The 20,696-nt window shown below is 42.1% G+C and overlaps 1 protein-coding gene across 1 annotated transcript in view; it reads right to left on the bottom strand.

The window, feature by feature from the left end:
- Nucleotides 1-20,460, bottom strand: part of Bora (BORA aurora kinase A activator) — a 26,671-nt gene extending 6,211 nt beyond the window's left edge. Inside the window, exons 1-9 of the mRNA XM_021182151.3 lie at nt 20,199-20,460; nt 19,443-19,610; nt 16,860-16,966; nt 13,364-13,409; nt 9,309-9,390; nt 5,516-5,581; nt 4,912-4,968; nt 4,259-4,422; nt 3,545-3,680 (exon numbers count right to left, since the gene is read on the bottom strand). Coding sequence (XP_021037810.1) covers nt 3,545-3,680; nt 4,259-4,422; nt 4,912-4,968; nt 5,516-5,581; nt 9,309-9,390; nt 13,364-13,409; nt 16,860-16,966; nt 19,443-19,595 — 811 coding nt within the window. The 5' untranslated portion in view covers nt 19,596-19,610; nt 20,199-20,460. The remainder of the gene's footprint in view (nt 1-3,544; nt 3,681-4,258; nt 4,423-4,911; nt 4,969-5,515; nt 5,582-9,308; nt 9,391-13,363; nt 13,410-16,859; nt 16,967-19,442; nt 19,611-20,198) is intronic.
- Between the last annotated feature and the right edge of the window lie 236 nt (nt 20,461-20,696).

Raw genomic sequence — 20,696 nt, 5'->3', positions numbered from 1 at the left:
CTATAATAAATTCTGTGTGAAAAATGAACCATACATAATTAATGTACAACTGTTTATCAATATATCTATATTTGTGTTTATGCCCATATACACAAAATCAAGTTTTTAATTTTCTAAATGTTTACTATGAATCAGTTTCCTAAAAAAAAAAAAGTTAAGCCAGGCAGTGGTGGTGCACACCTTTAATCCCTGCACTTGGGAGTTTCTGAGTTCCAGGCCAGCCTGATCTACAGAGTTGATTGGTCCCAGGACAGCCAGGGCTACACAGAGAAATCCTATCTTGAAAACAACAAACAAAAAAAATTAACTTTTGGAAATTGGTAAATTTTTTTTCCAAGATCACATACATTTCTGAATATAATTTTTTAAAAACCTTTAATGGCATTGGGGATTTAGCTCACTGGTTGTAAGCACAAAGACCTGGGTTTAGTCCTCAACTCTGGAAAAACAAACAAACAAACAAACAAAACCCCAAAATATTATCACCAGCACCAGCAAAAAAGCCAAAAAACCTTACCTGAGCATATTTCCCAGGATTTGAATATTTGATTGTAAAAACCAGTTTCTGTAAGAAGGCCTGTAAAAGCCGCCTTCTCTCTAAAACTGCCATCTCTCGGGTGGCGTGAAGGGAATACGGATTACCAAACTAACTGGATTAAAACATTTCCTGAGAATCCTAGACTCTGAGGCTGAGATCCCCTCCACCCATTTGCAGTGCTAGGGACTGAACATACACACTGCACAGCATAGACAAGTATTCTGCACTGAAATATATCACCAGTCTTTTTTTTAATATGGCATTTTTACTTGATAATGATAGACTGTTTATGAAGAATAGTTCTGTATGTATGAGAAACCGGACATCCTATTCTAATGTAATACTGTTCATATTTTTGATATTATAATAACATAATTCCCCCTTCCCAGTCCTTTTTACAAACACTGCTCCACTATACAGCCCACTCCACTGCTTCATATTCACAGCTTCTTTGTCTTTGTGTTGTATTCCTGTGTGTTCCTAACTATCTAAGTACGGCCTGTTTGGTCTGCAAGTTACTCATATACCTGTGGTTTTAGGGCTCACCATGTTAGCATGCCTACCGGTGTTGTCCTTAGCACACGTTTAGGCAACCATGATGCTGAGACTTCATGGATGTTGCTTCTTACATTTTTAGAGCAGACCCCTGTTCCTCAGGCATGACACCCCCCCAAGATCTCTTAAACTCTTAAAACACTTTATTTTATGAGCTTACAATCTTTATTTATTTATTTATTTATTTATTTATTTATTTATTTATTTTGTCTTTTGAGACAGGGTTTCTCTGTATAGCCCTGGCTGTCCTGCAACTCACTCTGTTGACCAGTCTGGCCTCGAACTCAGAAATCCACCTGCCTCTGCCTCCCAAGTGCTGGGATTAAAGCCATGTGCCACCACCGCCCAGACTCTTTTTTTTTTTAAAGTGTTCAGGTGTATTTTTCCTTTTTTTTTTTATTAGATATTTTCTTCATTTACATTTCAAATGCTATCCCCAAAGTCCCCGATACCGTCCCCCTGCCCACTCCCCATCCCACTCACTCCTGCTTTCTGGCCCTGGCGTTCCCCTGTACTGGCATCTGGGTTCTTTCCAGCTTCTGGCTATTATAAATAAGGCTGCTATGAACCTAGTAGAGCATGTGTCCTTATTACAAGTTGGAACATCTTCTGGATATATGCCCAGGAGTGGTATTGCTGGATCTTCCAGTAATAATATGTCCAATTTTCTGAGGAACTGCCAGACTGATTTCCAGAGTGGTTATACCAGCTTGCAATCCCACCAAAAATGGAGGAGTGTTCCTCTTTCTCCACATCCTCACCAGCATCTGCTGTCACCTGAATTTTTGATCTTAGCCATTCTGACTGCTGTGAGGTGGAATTTCAGGGTTGTTTTGATTTGTCTTTTCCTGATGATTAAGGATTTTGAACATTTTTTCAGGTGCTTCTCAGCCATTCAGTATTCCTCAGCTGAGAATTCTTTGTTTAGTTCTGTAGCCCATTTTTTAATAGGGGTTATTTGATTTTCTGGAGTCCATTTTCTTGAGTTCTTTATATATATTGGATATTAGTCCCCTATCTGATTTAGGATTGGTAAAGATCCTTTCCCAATCTGTTGGTGGCCTTTTTGTCTTATTGAGAGTGTCTTTTGCCTTACAGAAGCTTTGCAATTTTATGAGGTCCCATTTGATTCTCCATCTTATAGCACAAGCCATTACTGTTCTATTCAGGAAGTTTTCCCCTGTGCCCATATCTTCAAGGCTTTTCCCCACTTTCTCCTCTATAAGTTTCAGTGTCTCTGGTTTTATGTGAAGTTCCTTGATCCACTTAGACTTGACCTTAGTACAAGGAGATAGGAATGGATCGATTCGCATTCTTCTACATGTTAACAACCAGTTGTGCCAGCACCATTTGTTGAAAATGCTGTCTTTTTTCCACTGGATGATTTTAGCTCCCTTGTCGAAGATCAAGTGACCGTAGGTGTGTGGGTTTATTTCTGGGTCTTCAATTCTATTCCATTGGTCTACTTGTCTGTTGCTATACCAGTACCATGCAGTTTTTATCACAATTGCTCTGTAGTACAGCTTTAGGTCAGGCATGGTGATTCCATCAGAGGTTCTTTTATTGTTGAGAATAGTTTTTGCTATCCTAGGTTTTTTGTTATTCCTGATGAATTTGCCAATTGCCCTTTCTAACTTGGTGAAGAATTGAGTTGGAATTTTGATGGGGATTGCAGTGAATCTGTAGATTGCTTTCAGGAAGATAGCCATTTTTACTATATTAATCCTGCCAATCCATGAGCATGGGAGATCTTTCCATCTTCTGAGATCTTCTTAGATTTCTTTCTTCAGAGACTTGAAGTTCTTATCATACAGATCTTTCACTTCACTTCTTACATTTTTAGAGCAGACTCTCTGCTCCTCAGGCACGCCACCCCCCCCCTTTGTTTGAGACAGGGTCTTTGTCTTAAGTCACTGTTGTACTGCTATTAAGAAACACCATGATTACAGCGACTCTTACAGAAGAAAGCATTCCATTACGCGCTAGCTTACAGTTTCAGAGGGTTAGTCTGTAACCATGGCGGTGCACATGGTGAGGGAGCAGTAAGCCTGCATCCCGACCAGCAGGCCCTGAGGGAGAGAGAGACCGGGCCTAGTCTCCATCAAGACCACAACTCCTAACCCTGGTTCATTCAAAGAATCCCACTTCCTATGACTAAGCATTCAAATATATAAGTCTATGAGGGAAATTCTTACTTAAACCACAACAGCCTTACTAGGTAGCTCAAGCCATGAATCTAAGTATCCTCAGGGTGACCTTGAGTTTATGATCCTTCTGCATTGCCTCTCGAGTACTGGAATTTATAGCATTAGCTAGTACATTTGATTTACCTTGATCCTTTTGTTAAAAAAAAAAAAGTTTCTACAAGTTAATACCAAAGTGTTCATTTACAACTGCTAAAAGAGCCTTTTAAGAACACATTGTAGCTGTGTACATTGTTCTGAGAAATACCTGAGAGCGGCGTCTTTCCTACTTGAAGTGCAATAGGTGAGAAGGTAGGTGAGGAAATAGCCGACGGGCTTGTGGTTACGCTTCCCAAACTGTATTTTTTCACACTGTTCTGAATGGGGCTGGAAGAAAACTGTCCCTGTGATAAAAAATAAAATTAAAAAGGAAAAATCAAGTCAGTGATCAGTGAATATATTTAATTTCCCTTTGCCGTGGTTATACTGTATGTTCTTTGTCATCTTCACAACATGCTTATAAACTAGGAGCTCACAAGAACCAGCAACAAAAGGCACCTTGCAACAGAGATATGACTGCTAAAAATTCTTGAAATAAGATTTCAACATAAAATGAGTTGGTTTAAACAAATCATTCATTGCATTTCATATCAAATAGCTGTCTGTGAAAATGTCTCTAATTTACTCCATCAATGCTAATCCAGTTGTCACACTGCTAATCTTGTTAATTCAGTAGGTAACCCAGGCTGCAATTCCTTGAGACAATCTGTACACCTCTCTACCTATAAGTACAAAAGTGAAATCTGCTGGAATCATACATGCAAACTGAGAACATTCTCAGGAAACTGAATACCCCAGGGTGACGTCCCTAGATGTGATTTGAGTATTTCCATGCAAGCATATCTACGACACACTCCTTATGGCACATGGTATCTACACAGGGCTTCTACAGTAACAGAGACAAGTCCTTTGGATAAAACACCTCGAGCGATCCCCGGGCACTGTAGGGAGGACTTCCAGGAGATGGTGAAGGCAAAGGGTCCGAGATGCTTCCATTCACATCCAAAAAGAGCTTTCTTCTCAGAGATGAAGAGCTGAGGTTCCCAGGAGTGTGGGCCACAAAGTCATCTTCTCTAAAATAGTCTCCTGTATTTACCAACAACAAAAAGAAAGCTAGTCATTGGAAGAAGTAAACTGTACTTGTAGCACCGATCTTTAAAACAGTCATAAAACATGTTTGAAATTTTCTCATACATGTGTGTATAATGTTTAAAGTGTTATTCTTTATTTTGAGAGTTTTTTCATTATTTATTTGCTGTTGTTATTGTTTTGAGTCAGGGCCTTACTATGGAACCCAGGACGGCCTTGAACTTGTTGAGCCTGCTGATTGCCAGGAGTGTGCCACCACGCCTGACTTGTTATCAGTATTGTCTTATACCAGCACCATTAAAATGTAATCATTTGCTGCCCACAGTAAAGTTCACTATGATAAAAACACTAACTTAGGAAATGTTCAAGAAACAGAAAAATTTAGAAGTTTACTATTTAATGACAACACTACCATTCACAAAAAGCCAACAAAATGAAAACTTCTGATTTAATACTGATGAAATACTCAAGTCATACGGCATTTACCTAATACGGCTTCCAAGTTAAAATCCACAGGAAGAGACAGCAGAGTCTGGCAGGCAGCTAGAAGTAAGCAAAGAGATGCAAGTATGCACACACAAAAGCATGTGGCAGCCCATGGCACGGGCTGCACATGTGCCTGCCAACCAGCCCTGTCCCCGCACGCTGCAGGAAAGACAACCAGTGCACTGGTGCACTCCATTCCGTGCCCTGCCCGCCACCCTCCTCTGCTTCTTTTCCCCCAGCTTCCTGATCAGAGCTAAGGGCAGACAGACGCTGGGAGAAGACTGGTACTTGGAACGGAACCAAGCACCAGTCACCATTACACCAGCAGACACTAGGGGGGCTGTCATATTAACACATCTGTGCTTTCTTTAGGTCTTTCCCAAGCCAGAAATCAATTCACAATTCACCTATTTTACATACGGAAGCAACACACGACTGCTATTTTTCTAAAATGTGGCTGAATACAATGTTTTAACCTAAGAGTTTTTAAAAGTCAGCTCTCAAGACAAAGCTGTCTTAAGTGGAAATGAATGGACTGTGTTTACGTTAACTGTAGCTTAACCTGCAGCACGTTCCTTCCCAGAGTCCTTCTGCTCACACCTACCGTTGCACTTCTGAGAGGGAAGACTTGTCTTTTTCCCACCAGGAGAGTCATCATTGCTACTTACACCTGTAAAATATTTTAAATAGAGAAATCCTAATCGTATACTTATTTAAGTCAGGGTTACATTTTCCAGAATTAAATGCTACACACTACAGTCTTTCATATTTAAGGATAAATATCTAAATTTATAATTTTGTTATGTTTCTGTTGGATTATTTAACAAAAATAAAATAAAAGATTACCATACCAACTGAGAAGGTCTCATGTAATTATTAGTTTTTAATGACAGATAATTATATGTGGCTTTGGTATACAACTAATGTTTTCATATGTATATACATTGTTGAATGAGCACATAAGGTCAATATATCTCCAACAGACTGTGTCATTTAATTTCCCTAAAATGAGTTTAGTAAAACTCAACTAAAATATTAGATTATTTTGACAAAGAAACCCTGACACGTGATGAATAAAACCATGCTCGACTTCATCAGAGTCAACAATGACACTGTAGTGCACGCTGGCACACGCCTTTAATCCCAGGATTTGGGAAGCAGAGATAAGAGATCTCTGTAAACTCAAGGACAGCCTGGTCTACATAGAGAGTTCCAGGACAGCCAGAGCAGCAGAGACACTGTCTGAAAAAAAAAAAAAATTCATGTTTTTTAAATCTTCTGATTTACAACTTATCAATCACTAGATCCAGTATAGAATTACAGAGTTGACCAATCGTAACTGAGAACAGGAAAGGAGTGGGCAAAAGCCTGAATCATCTTTGCTGGATCAATACTGTCAGAATGGGCACAATAAAGACAATGTTGGATTTTATGCTCCCTTCTGCCAAAACCCAGGAGCTGATTTTAGAATGAAGTGCGAACACCTTCCTGCTAGGCTTCCAACCCCTCGGAGCGTCGGCTGCCATCTGTTTTACTGCTGCTCTCCTGGGGTGAGTGAGCAATCTCACAAGAGGAAAGACTCACTCTAGTGCACATTTCACCACAGCAGAACACAGGGCAGGGTGAAGGAGAGGGACAAGATACTCCCAAGGACTTGCCCCAGTGACCCACTTCCTCTAAGGCCCCACCCACCTCCTAAAGTTTCCAGACTCTCCCAAAATAACTGGGATATCACTGTCTGGGAACTAAGCATTATGATACAGTTTCCTCCCATTCTTCTGCACCAAACCCAATGGAGGTAACACAGAGTAGCTCTGTCATGTACAAGGCATGCTAGACACGCAACAGATACTATCTTTTGGATCTAGAATGTTTCCCAGTGGGTTTATCCTCAGCTTAGTGCTATTTAGAAATATATATTCGAGGCCCATTGGACTTGCAAACTTTATATGCCCCAGTACAGGGGAACGCCAGGGCCAAAAAGTGGGAGTGGGTGGGTAGGGGAGTGGGGGGGGGGGAAGTGTATTGGAGTGTATTGGGGACTTTTTGGATAGCATTGGAAATGTAAATGAAGAAAATACCTAATAAAAAAAAAGTAAAAAAAAAAAAAAAAAAAAAAAAAGAAATGTATATGCTTTAAGGTGTGGGGCTTCACTTGAAGGTCTTATTAGCCAATAGGGTGGACCCTTGAAGGGAACAGAGAGTCCACAGTCTCTCTCCTTCCTCTCTCTCTTCCATACCTGGCCACAATTAGAAGAGGTTTGCTCCATCGAGCTCTCCTACCATGATGCACTGTGCTGTGCTGCGTTGCTACAGGCCCAGGGCAGAAAGGCCAATCAGCTGAGGCCTGAAACCTCCAAAATGGAGCCAAAATAAAGCTCATGTTTACCTACCACGCACAGGCTCTGGGTTTAGTCCCCAGCATGGCACTCCCTAGGTATGGTGGTCTATCAGCAGGAACCTCAGAACTCAACAAGTATAGACAGGAAGATCAAAGATCAAGACTTAAACAGGGGACCTCATTTCAAGGAAAAAAAAAAAAGAAAGAAAGAAAGAAAGAAAGAAAGAAAGAAAGAAAGAAGAGGAGGAGGAAGAAGAAGAGGAAGAGAAGGAGGAAAGAGAATAAAAGAAGGAAGGAAAGAAGGAGGGGTGAGGGGAGGCATTCTGCAAAGGGAAGCCTCCTCTATTATTCTGGACATGAGTAAGTCTACTCTCCTTGCAGGAGGACACACTGTTCTGTCCTCCGGGGGTGACGAGAACATCTTCACACATTCGCCTATGCACATGCACACATAAACTCAGCTTTCCAAAGCTACTTTGGAACAAACTCTTTTCGTCCAACTGCTTACAGCAACAGGTGCAGGAGTGTGACTGTCCTGAAAGCTAGGCTCATAGCGCTACCTGATGCAGCACAGCTTTGTAGAGTATCTCTTGACGCTACAGTACACGACAACAAGCTGGGCCCCCTTTATAAAGACTGTCTTTTCTGCGTTTTTCTGAGACTGCCTCACTTCAGGAATAAAAAGTTTCTCAAAACAAATTACTACTACAAACTAAGATTATATGAAGGTATAATCATCTGCAAGAAAATCCAATACTAAAACATGGGAACGGGGAGAGGCTAGTAGTTATGACAATGTCGCCATGAACACAGAACTTCAAAGCCGTGAGGCTAATTCTCTAGCTTAATCAGAATCAAAAAGACTGACTACTGAATACTGACTCTTCTGCTCAATACCGGGACAGCCACGATCCAGGTCTCTGTTCCATATCCCCTGCCGCTGTGAGTCTATAATGGCTGACAATGCTATGGTACGGGACAGCTGGCTTTAATCCCGTTCTATCACTCTTCCCATCCCAGTAGCCTTAATATGTGCTCCAACCTCCCAGTAGCCTTAATATGTGCTCCAACCTTCCTGACCTGGCGATGGCTCAGCAGCAGCAGAGGCCAATGACTGCCTGACTTCCTCCTGTGAGAAACTCCTGAAAGCGTTTAGAAAGCGCTTAGAAAGCGTTTAGTGCTGCCCTTGTAGAGAAAGTGCTTGCTCCCGCCAGCCATGTGTAGCATCGCCGTGCTTCCATAAGGAATGTCTTCCTCATACTAAGAGCACATCCACGCTACAGTCAGTGGTCAGAAACAAATGACCAAGAGAGCAAATATAAGACACCCACTGCCTGTGGGATTGCTGGATTACCCTGCACGTGCTCCGTACAGTTCACAGATGAACAGTTGTGCTATATACCCTGCCCCCAAATCTTCTTGTCCCCACTGTTCCTCTGGCTGTGTAAAAACTAGGCAAGTCATCAAAATAACCCAAGTGACCTGAGGATTGTATTTAATATACTAACCTTCAAAAAAAACCACTGAAAATGGCAATCATAATTCAACTCTATTTAAAAGCAACTGTTAAACCAGGCGAGGTGCACGCCTTTAATCCCAGCACTTGGGAGGCAGAGGCAGGCAGATTTCTGAGTTCGAGGCCAGCCTGGTCTACAAAGTGAGTTCCAGGACAGCCAGGGCTATACAGAGAAACCCTGTCTCGAAAAAAAAAAACAAAAAACAAAAAACAAACAAACAAAACCCCCCAAAAACAACTGTTAACCCTTAATGAAGCCAATACAGGTATCTTTAGAATTAGTACTCATAATGGTCATAAAAAAATGCTTTCTGAAGAGAATAGCAAACAACAACAACAAAAACCCCAAACATATTTCAATTAAGTTTTGGTATTTCCCTGAAAAGGAGATAGTCTTATCACACAGAGACCGAATGTGAAGCAGCCTCCTAAGCAACGCCTGTGAAGGGGGCATCACTGTGCTTCCCCACAGGCATGGTCTCGGAGATGCACGCTGAACCCTCAGTGACTTAGCCCCTGGTTTCTGCACAGAGTACTCACATTTACTGGGATGAAGCTCTGAAGGCTGTTTTCCATCATGATCAGTCCAGGGAGAGGGCACAATGACATCTTTAGTAAAAAACTAGGAAAATTCAAGTTGTACAATTAGGCTTAAACCCCCCCAAATAGGGAGAGTACCTTCATTGTTTCCAAATAACCATACAACTGACCCAAGTTAAGGGGGAAGAAGTGTAGAGTCCACACAGAGAGAAGTCTTGATACTTTAAACCAACCATTGAAATTTGAAACTTACAAACTAAGCTGAGGGTATCATCCACAGACAAGTTACTTTTGCTTTCTCTGCCCATTTGTTTTGGGGTTGGTGACAAGTGTAAGCTTAGAAGCAGTAAATGGAGATAAGTGTGCACATGTGAGTAATGCTGTAATTGGGGTAAGTGTGCACATGTGAGTAGTGCTGTAACGGAGATAAGTGTGCACATGTGAGTAGTGCTGTAATGGAGAGAAGTGTGCACACGTGAGTAATGCTGTAACGAAGATAAGTGTGCACATGTGAGTAGTGCTGTAACGGAGATAAGTGTGCACATGTGAATAATGCTGTAATGGAGATAAGTGTGCACATATGAGTAATGCTGTAACGGAGATAAGTCTGCACATGTGAGTAGTGCTGTAACGGAGATAAGTGTGCACCTGTGAGTAGTGCTGTAACGGAGATAAGTGTGCACATGTGAGTAGTGCTGTAATGGAGATAAGTGTGCACACGTGAGTAATGCTGTAATGGAGATAAGTGTGCACATGTGAGTAGTGCTGTAATGGAGATAGGTGTGCATATGTGAGTAGTGCTGTAACGGAGATAAGTGTGCACATGTGAATAATGCTGTAATGGAGATAAGTGTGCACATATGAGTAATGCTGTAACGGAGATAAGTCTGCACATGTGAGTAGTGCTGTAACGGAGATAAGTGTGCACCTGTGAGTAGTGCTGTAACGGAGATAAGTGTGCACATGTGAGTAGTGCTCTAATGGAGATAAGTGTGCACATGTGAGTAGTGCTGTAATGGAGATAAGTGTGCACATGTGAGTAATGCTGTGCGAGAATGAGTTTGCCTTAGCTCTCAAGAACTGAGTCTAAAGTCTCAGGAACTTGGACAACTGCTCTTAAAGCCAATACTATAAGTAAAAGTATGTAAACTTACAGTTACATAAGTTACACTCAATCAGTCATTCAAACCGTATTCCTTATACATTACATTTGTCAGGATCTATGTTTTGAGGTTAATTATACCTTGGGCATATTCATATATGCAGTGGACTCTGTCTCACTGTGATGTACTGAATGGCAGCCGTACTTTGCCCATTCAGTGATAGCATTTTAGTAGCTGGAAGCTGGCTCTAGTTTGAGTATTTACAGTATGGGTAGCAGCAATCACTGAAAACATACTAGGTTTACAAAGAGAGAGCCAGCTGGTACTCACGCACCTCTGAGTCACACAAGCTATTCTACTCAAGTGAACAAAACCCATCTATCTGTATCTCTACCTATCTATGCACGCATTTATCTAACTATCACCATCCATCCATTTACCCATCCATCCTCTTTCTCTCTATGTATAGAGAGCGTCTTTGTTCCTAATGCAGTACTTTCCCCTTCCCTCTGTTTCCAGGGTAGAACACTGTCCTTTCACTGTTACAGAGGGGACAAAAGCTAACTTCCATAACTAGAGCTGTGGTGAGCCTCCTATAAGGAGATCAGGTGAGATGGAAGGAGGGGAAGGAGCTAACTCTAGGAAAGTGTAGAGGACGTACTTAGGAAGCGTCGCACACACTTACACACAGACTCAACATTAACTGCAACCCAAATAGGATGCATTTAGAATAACAAGTAGAGCACAGGCATGGGAAAGTTTGGTAACAATCAGTGTTACAAAAGCAAAGCAACAGCAGCAGCAGCATAGACAAGGAGTGGAAATGCTCTGGCCTCAGGGGGTAACAAGGTGGGGCCCGCCCACGCCCACCGGGGCTGAAAACCCAGAGCCTCCAGTTTACCAGTCCACTGCCAAGAAACACTTGCACAGACCACACACTGTAATAATGAACACAACTTAACATCTATCAACAAGGCATTATTTATGCACTTACTAAAATACAAAAATCTGTAGGGTGATTATTTGTAAAAAAAAAAAAAATCTAAGAAAGATCAAGAAAAATAAAATAAAATCAAGATGCAAATCAAAATGAGGATAAATGGGTCTAACATATTCAGAGGATGGTATTGTAAATATACAATAGTCCCCACTGCACAGGAAAAGCTGCAGCAGTTTCCTTCAGAGACTGATAAAGACACCTTCTGTTCTCTCTTTATATCTGACAGCTTTGCTTTTGACATGTATATATAAAATATACTCTGCATGTGATACACTAAGTCTGACTTCCGCTAATTTATTCCCCTGTTTTACCTGGTGAACTTTCCTTGACACAACTTCCAGGATTCTAAAGAAAGAAGATATTTTCCAAAATGTGGCAATACTATACTTGAGATATTTAGCTGGGAAAGAGTAACAGTGGAAATTTAGAGCTGGGCAGTGGTGGCGCACGCCTTGAATCCAGCACTTAGGAGGCTGAGGCAGGTGGATTTCTGAGTTGGAGGCCAGCCTGGTCTACAGAGTGAGTTCCAGGACAGCTAGGCTACACAGAGAAACCCTGTCTCGAAAAGCCAAAAAAAAAAAAAAAAAAAAAAAAAACCAACCAAACAAACAAACAAAAAAAAACAGTGGAAATTTAAAACTAGACGAACTGAAAGGATGGACCATTTAGAGACTGCCGTATCCAGGGATCCATCCCATAATCAGCTTCTAAACGCTGACACCATTGCATACACTAGCAAGATTTTGCTGAAAGGACCCAAATATAGCTGTCTCTTGTGAGACGATGCCGGGGCCTAGCAAACACAGGAGTGGATGTTCACAGTCAGCTATTGGATGTATCACAGGGCTCCCAATGGAGAAGCTAGACAAAGTACCCAAGGAGCTAAAGGGATCTGCAACCCTATTTTTGGAACAACATGATGTACTAACCAGAACCCCGGAGCTCTTGTCTCTAGCTGCATATGTATCGAAAGATGGCCTAGTCGGCCATCAATGGAAAGAGAGGCCCATTGGACTTGCAAACTTTATATGCCCCAATATAGGGGAATGCCAGGGCCAAAAGAATGGGAATGGGTGGGTAGGGAAGTGGGGGGCGCTATGGGGGACTTTTGGGATAGCATTGGAAATGTAATTGAGGAAAATATGTAATAAAAATATTAAAAATTAAAAAAAAAAACTAGACGAACAAAGGGAAACAAGGTTTGTCAGGATTAAGCATTATAAGCGTTAGACCATTTTTTAAACCAAGGTTGGAATCTGAAGTATAAGGGACAGAAAGTACGTTAGAAAAATCAAGGAGGAGCCAGTCACCCGACCCCAGAACAGGCCGTCAATATAAATCTTTTGCGGTACAGATGAGCCAGTGTACAGCTAAAGAATAGGAATGTGTAGTCAAGTCCAGAGGGTAAGCTGGAGCGTTCAGAAGGAGCTGCTCTGACATAAACTCGTGCTGAGGAAAGAACGGGGTCATCTTTATACTAGAGTAGGAAACTAAACCATCTTATGACTATATTCCACATTCGTAAGAATTAACAACAAAACACAAAATTAGTATGTATGGAAACTAGACAGTGGACAACTAAAAATTCTCAGCTTCCTTTAGATAACTCCAGCTGGAATCAGAAGTTGTGCTCCTCAGGCTCTGAAAGCCCAGGGCAGACAAACTCTGTTAGGCCTTAGGCACGAGATGACTGAGGAGCAGAGCATAGTGCCCCAAACCAGACTAACCTAAGCAGGGAAGCCGGTGACCTCCACGAGCATAAGGGAACTACTGAGCCAGCTGGAAACTAAAGAGCTCAGAATGGTGGGGAGGGGGACACAAGGGACCAGAGGAGAGCACTGCGGACCACAGGGAAGTGTGACAGTGAAGGATTTCAAGTCTTCCTAAAGGAGAGGGCACACATACAAAATTCATTGTTGGCTGGCTTAATGATCATAACAGTGTTCAGTTACCTCTTCAATGGCTTTTTGTCTTTTGTCTTCCACATCTTTATCTATTCTATACAGAAATAAAGAAGAAAAATAACCAGGCCATTATTTCAACTTATTGAACATTAAAGAGCATTTAATTCATGGAGGTATTCTGAAATTCACATTAGCTGTCATGCTTACTTCCCTCTTAGTCAAACTCTGAATGGAAGAAAACTTCCTTTTAAAAGGCTTTTACTGATATACCCAAGTTTCTACCAATAACATAATTTAAATAAAGTGCTTTTAAGCAACAGAAATGAAGTATTTCATTTGATAGAAAACTAATAACTGTCCAAATTCTCTTCTCTTCATTTACAGCGATTTCTTTATAGTGGTAATTTTAGGATAAACATAATTCTAAAAAGAAATTAAGAACCTACTGTTTTGAATAGATAAGCAAAAATATTAATTCTAAAATATACTAACAATATAAAATTTTGTCCAAATTTTTTGTTCTAATGAAATACAGAATTACAACACAAATTTTTCTGCTATAAACTTTAGTATAAAATGTTGGGTCCCAAGCACAAGGCACCACTGCCAGGGATGTGGCAACTGGCCTTGTGAGACCACTTCTTTATCTTATGCCAGCAAGCAATGTCCATCCATAAATTGGTAAATAAAATTGAAAAAATAATTCCAAATGATTTTCCTCAGTAACTGTTCATGTACCTAGCTGTTCCAGCTTTAAAGGAAAGGAAAAAAAGAAAAAAAAAAAAAAAGGAAGCCTCTATGAGGGTGTGTGTGTTGGTTAAGTCAAGGAATTATGACAAAATAAACTACGCTGATCCGCGCGTGCGTCCTAGCATGCGCGACAGACCCTGAGTCCAACAACTCAGCTGCTTCCACTACCGCGGCCATATGATAACCATACCAAAGTAACTGCATACGCATTAATCTCGCTTGAGCCCAGCCCTTCTGCAGTCTCACCAGAGGGGCTCAGGTCTGAAATATTCAGCTAATTATTGGAACCAGGTGACCGCTGGAACTGATAACTCTACTGTGGCAGATAGGGCAAAGTACCATGTCTAGCACACTGCTGCACACACATATGCACACAGGCGGCTAGTTCTCTGACTCCTCATGCTTTCCTTTATTCTGATACACCTGCGTGCACTACACGTACTAAGGGAAGGGCTGAGGGCCCTGGGAGTTAGAAGAGGCTTGTTGTTTGTTTCCATGCATAAACCGACACCTTCTGAGGAGAGTGTTCACTTCTTTTGGTAGAAGGACGAGCACTCAATGAACTACATCAGTAAATTAACATCAGAATAGATTCCTGCTTTCCTCCTCTAACAACAGATACACCTACTCGAATACACAAAAATTCTCTTTCTAAACTCAGCCAGATAACACACCGCTATTTTTGTAAAATATATTGCAACTGTGGGCTACTTGTCCAGTTAGCTTTTCAGGGCAGGAGGGATGTGCAGTGCCTCAGAGCTCAGGAAGTTACCTCCACAGATGGCACTGTAGCTGTCTGAATTCAATATACTGAAGAGGCAGAAAACACAGTATATATTTCGGGGGAGATAAAAAACTTACGCATATACTCATTTGACTTATTTTATCTTCCCTATGGAAGGTATTACTTAAAATGTAAAACTGTGCATGCTTTTCCCTTTTCAGCCCATTCCCTTTTGTCTATGACTTCAGGTGAGTATTGATTATGGGTGAATGGTCATCAGGACACCAAGCAGAGAGAAATGGAGTAGAAAAGCAGGCAAGCGTTCGGAAGGACATCTCAACAGATGCATCTTTCTATGAATTAATTCTAAATCCAGAGAAGAAAAGATCCAACTGCTTTGGACTATCAATATACCTATTTTATGACAGAAAATTAAATACAGAAAAGCCATGTATTTGATTCTTTTTCAAATATTCAAAAAAAAAAAAGACTATAAGCATTGCTCAGCCATTATCAAAGAAGCTTCCTCCTGAAGTAGATGAGAGCAAATACCCATAGCCAGACATTGTGCAGACAAATTGGGCCATTCAGCATAAATGGGATGTCTCCATCACATCCCTTTCTCAGGGCTCAGGGAACACTGCAGAGGAGGAGGTAAAAAGAGTGTAAGAGCAAGAGGTGGTGGAGGGTACCGTGGAGACAAGGCCCTCTACACCAACATGAGCACCACTCATCTGAACTCACAGATGACGCAGCATGCACGGCCTGCGTGAGTCTGCACCAGTTCCTATGTGTACAGATTATGGCTTCCAGTCTGGACGGAGTGGGTCTGATTCTTGTGCTTTCTCTTGTGCTCTGTTCCTTCTGTTTGCTTTGTCCAACCCCAATGTATAGGTTTTGTTTCACCATGTTATATTATATTATGTTAATCATATCATGTATATCATACTATATTATATTAGCATCCCTTAGAAGCCTGTTTATTTTCTTAAGAGAATGGAAAGTGAGTGGGATCCAGATGGAAGGGGAGGTGTGGAGTAACTAGGAAGAACAGAAGGAGGAGAAACCATAGTAAGATATATTATATGAAGGAAAAAAAATCTACTTGCAATAAAAGAAAAGAGAAAAAAATCAGACTGTAAAAGGAAGGCTCTTTAAACTATAAGTATTGCTTCCTAGCAATCTGTTAATTAAAAACCTAGCTCTGGCCCACTGGCAAAGTGCATGCTCTCTCTACATTGAACATCACTGAACAGCACAAGCCGGAGGCACACTGGTGTTTGAAAACTACCTAACACATCAACAAAGAAGTTCAGACTACCCAGGTGGCATGCAGAATTAAAGGGAAGACAATTTGCGGGCCCACGGAACGGCTCAGCAGGTAAGGCACTTGTCATGCACAGCCCTCTGCCTGAAATCAGCCTCTGGACTCCAAGGTGGAATGAGAGACCCAACTATTAAAGGCTGCCCTCTGCGCTCCACACCTGCTCCATGGCATGTGCTCTCTCGCTCACAGATACTGTGTGTGCACACTCACGGATCTTTTAAAAGGAATTGCGATTCCTCGATGACCTGTGTTAAAGATGAATGATGCTCAGAGCTCTCTACTGCCAACAAATGCGGCTGCATTCAGTGAGCTGTTAGGTTTTAGCCTTCCCTGATCAGGCAGCAACTGAAACGTATTCTGTTTTCTTCTTAGTCACCAACCCAAACATCAGAAAGACAACTATAGAGAAAAGTTACAAATGTCAGAGTGCTTCTCTAGCTAACCAAGCACTAGGAAGGCAGACGTGTTTTGAGTGTGTGTGGGGGAGGATTGGGGGGAGGGGCGTGGCATGTGTGCACATGTGTCAGTTGTACAAGAAATGGATTCCTATACAGACTGCAATTCTAAGTCAAGGGATCGTTCCAGAAATATAATGCTTTAAACTTAAAAAGGGAAAAAAATCCACATTAATTTTTTTCTTTGTTGATATATGTACACATATAAATAACAGGCTTTTAGAAGTTCGTATTTTTCTTTACATAAGAGTCTGCTACTATACTCAAGTAGGAGAAAGGCAAACTTACCGAGAAAGCCTTAGGTAGGAAGCCTGCCGATGGATCTCCTCTGGATCAATCTCTACAGGATTTATTATGGCCAGCTGATCAATAGACCACCTAAATTTCCCTGGAGTCTTAATAAAATAAATATACATATAAAATCAAACTAAAATAGTTCATCAAAATGATACCCAATATTACCTTCAAAACTGCAGATGGCTAGAACATAAAAATCTTTTGTGGCTTATACTTTCTGAGTTCAATTACTGTAAATTAAATGGCAAATGTAACCAAGTCCCACTAAGTCAACCTGCTGCACACTATCTCTTAAAACACCACCGTCTTCTGGACAATTTTAAAGATAGCATAATACTCTAAAAACCAGAGCAACAAAGCTATAGAAATTAGATTAGCATGCATGAGGGAGAAACGGTGCCCGTGGTTAATTTACCAAAGGTAGAAGACATTAATCGCCATTGAGAATGAAATCTCAACTACACAAGTAGCTCCAACAGCTCCTGAAATAACTGTCCTCAAAATATTGAATACCATCTAGGGCTTCTCCATATGCAGCTATTCAGCTGGTCCCAAACCTTACTCAAATCTAAAACTGTAACTACAAATATCCTCAGGGGAAGGCAGGCAGGGTGTTATCATTTCTGGCTTTGAAGTTTAATCACAATTTAACTGATGCCAAGTGGACACCTTTACTCCCAGCATGCAGGGGCAGGGGCAGGGGCAGAGGCAGGTCAATCTCTTGTGAGTTTCTGGCTAGCCTGGTCCAGAGAGCTTGTTCCAGGACAGCCAAGGCCACACAAAGAAACCTTGTCTGGAAAAACAAAAACCAAAGCATTCTTTTATTACTGTGGGCATATCTATGTCCATGTTTGTGAGGATATAAGTGTGTGTGTGTGTGCGCACGCGTGCATCTGCACACATGCACACTAGGAGGCTGGAGGCCAATCTTGGGTATTATCCCTTGGTTTTTTGAGACAGGGTCTTCATTGGCATTGATCCAATTAGTAATCTAGGCTGGCTGGGCAAGGAGCCCCAAGAATGGGGCTGTATTATCTCCCCTACACTAGAAGGACAACCATCCATCACCCCTGGCTTTGTGACATGGGTCCTGGGGCTCTAACTCATGTCCTTGTGCTTGTTCTACAAATGGCAAGCATGCTACCTACTGAGCTATCTTCCCAGCCACCGTTATTTACTTTGGATTAAGATAATTTGAAGTTAGACAACTTTAAAATAAGCTAAGTCTTATCATAATCAGTGAATGTTGCAAGGCCAAACTAACGCAATGACTATATAAACTGAGTCTGGCTCACGCACAACTCTTTCCTGTCTACGCTGCCATAAAACGCAGAAGAAACAGCCATCTGGTGTCTTAGTGAGGGTTACGATGACTGTGATAAAACACCACGACCAAAAGCAACTCTGGGAGAAAAGGGCTGATCTGGCTTAGACTTCCATATTACTGGTCACCATTGATGGAAGTCAGGGCAGGAACTCAAACAGGACAGGAACCTGGAAGGAGGACCTGAGGTAGCCATGGCCTCGGGAGTGCTACTTAATGGCTTGCTCAGCTTGCTTTCTTACAGACCCCAGGACTACCAGCCTGTCAATGGGACCATCCACAATAGACTGTGCCCTCCTATACTAAGTTTTAATCAAGAAAATGTCCAACAGGTTTGGCTGAAATGCAATCCAATGGGCGCATCTTCTCAACTGAGTCTGAGACTTGAGCTTAAAGTCAAGCTGACATCAAAGTAGCCAACGCACCTTGCTTTACAACAGCTTTTCTAGGTAAGTGTGCTTAACAAATCAAAAGAACCTTGCCAGGGTAGCAAAGTAAAAAAAAAGCAACACTGATGAAGTCTTCCCTGATTTCCTAAAGAACACACTTCCTATGTTCCATCCTTCTGATAAATATTATTCATAGGACATGAGTTACAATTTCTTTTTTTTTTTTTTTTTCGGTTTTTTGAGACAGGGTTTCTCTGTGTAGCCCTGGCTGTCCTGAAACCCACTTTGTAGACCAGGCTGTCCTTGAACTCAGAAATCAGCCTGCCTCTGCCTCCCGAGTGCTGGGATTAAAGGCGTGTGTCACCTCGCCCGGCTACACGTTGCAATTTCAAAGTTGCTCATTTTGCTGAGTTTTTTCCCAACAGTGCAGGACTTTGCTCCCTTTTATAATAACCGCAAGCTTTATTAGGGCTAAACGTTTTCAAATGGCCGGGCAAAAGGAAACAAAGTTATCACTATTTTATGACAGAAAAATAATAAGAAATTCACATTTCTGTGTCCATAATTCGTTACTAGAGCGTGGCATGTTTGTCTCCATATTGGTCTTGGCTGCTGTCTTTGGTCTGAGGTGTATATGAGTAGCTCAGCTGTGACCAGCTAACTTGTAAAGCCTGTCTGCTGTTTCCTGTTGGTGTGGGCAGTTCCTGGATGTCGACCTACTGCGTAAGAGTGCTCAGATCATGTCTGCTCAAAGAACCATTAGAAGATTAGGTGCCATCTTCTTCTTGTATTTACACTTAAAATTATTTGTAGTTACTTTCACTTAAAATCACTTGTAAACACTAGGCAAGAGAAACTTACTGGTAGTTTTGTGGACTTAAAGATAGAAGGACTAGCAAGGGTTTGTTCATGGAGATTAGAATAATCACTAGGACTTTCAAAGGGATTTAAAACAGGAATCCTTCCTGGAGTTTCTGGTGTTATTTGCATTTTTAATTCGCTGACATCTCCCATAGCCCAGGAAGCAAACTAGAAAGAAATCAAAAGTACACATATTAAAATTATTGAGTATCATAGATACTGACAAAATACATTCAACATCTCACTCCAAATCGAATCCTCTTGGGGTTTTCTATGGTTTACAAAGGAGAATCAGTCCTGCACGTTTTCTCAAGCCTAACCTTGGGAGCTGGGGAAGGTACGGCAATGCTCCTATCATTTTTTCAGAGGAAGCAACACATTGCACGGAAGTTATGCGGCATATATGAAGCAGCCAACCAGTTATGAGTGGGCTCTGGTCCAATCTGATTACACCAAAAATAAGTGCCTTTCCAACCAAACGATTTCTATTTGTCGTTTTCTTTATCCATCATCTCAAGACTAAACCGTATGAAAACCGTCCGGATACCCAAATAATTCCATACAGTACTGCAATTATTACTACTGGCACGTTAGTCCTCACTTGAACAGGGTGAGTGACAGGCTGGATCCAGGTGGGGATTTAAACTACTTTTCCTAAAGAGCACTCCACCTCCGGGATCCAAAGGCACGCTGCATTCCTTCCAAAGCGGGTTACAGCCAGAAAGGGGGAGGGGGGTGGAGAAGAAAAGAATTTACTTTTGGAAGTTCAAAGTTGAGCGGGCTCCCTCGGTAACAGCAGAGACGTCACTTCCAGCGACCATTCAGTGTCCAGGCGCCCTCTCTCTCTGCTCCCTTTCACACCTAGGCGAGCTCACAGGCACGTCTGGGGCCAGGAAACCAGAGCGGTCCACCTCGAAGCAGGAGTCCAGGCCTGGGGCCACGGAGAACGTACCTACACTCGTGGGTACCGTGGAAGTTCTAGCATCACCCTGCAGATGCCCACGCCAGGCGCCGACTCTTTAACTCCCTCTGTGCTCTCCGGCCAACCAGGGCGCGGGGCGGGGAGAAGCCACTGGCCAATCACGTCCCACCGCCGTCCGCGAACCAGCCAATGGCGTCGAGGCGGCGGGGTGAATTCGAACGCTAACTCCTCGCCCTACGTTCCGCGCAAGGGAACGAGGCTCCAAATTCAAATCAACGCGGTCCAGCGTCGGCGCTCGGCGCGAGGGGGCGGGGCCCGGGCGGCGGGGGCGG

The sequence above is a fragment of the Mus caroli genome, unplaced genomic scaffold, assembly GCF_978045245.1.
Source record: "Mus caroli unplaced genomic scaffold, Mus_caroli_1 scaffold_12, whole genome shotgun sequence".
Lineage (NCBI taxonomy): Eukaryota > Metazoa > Chordata > Mammalia > Rodentia > Muridae > Mus > Mus caroli.
Note: the sequence above shows the minus strand (reverse complement) of the source record. Positions and strands in the feature narration are given on the sequence as shown.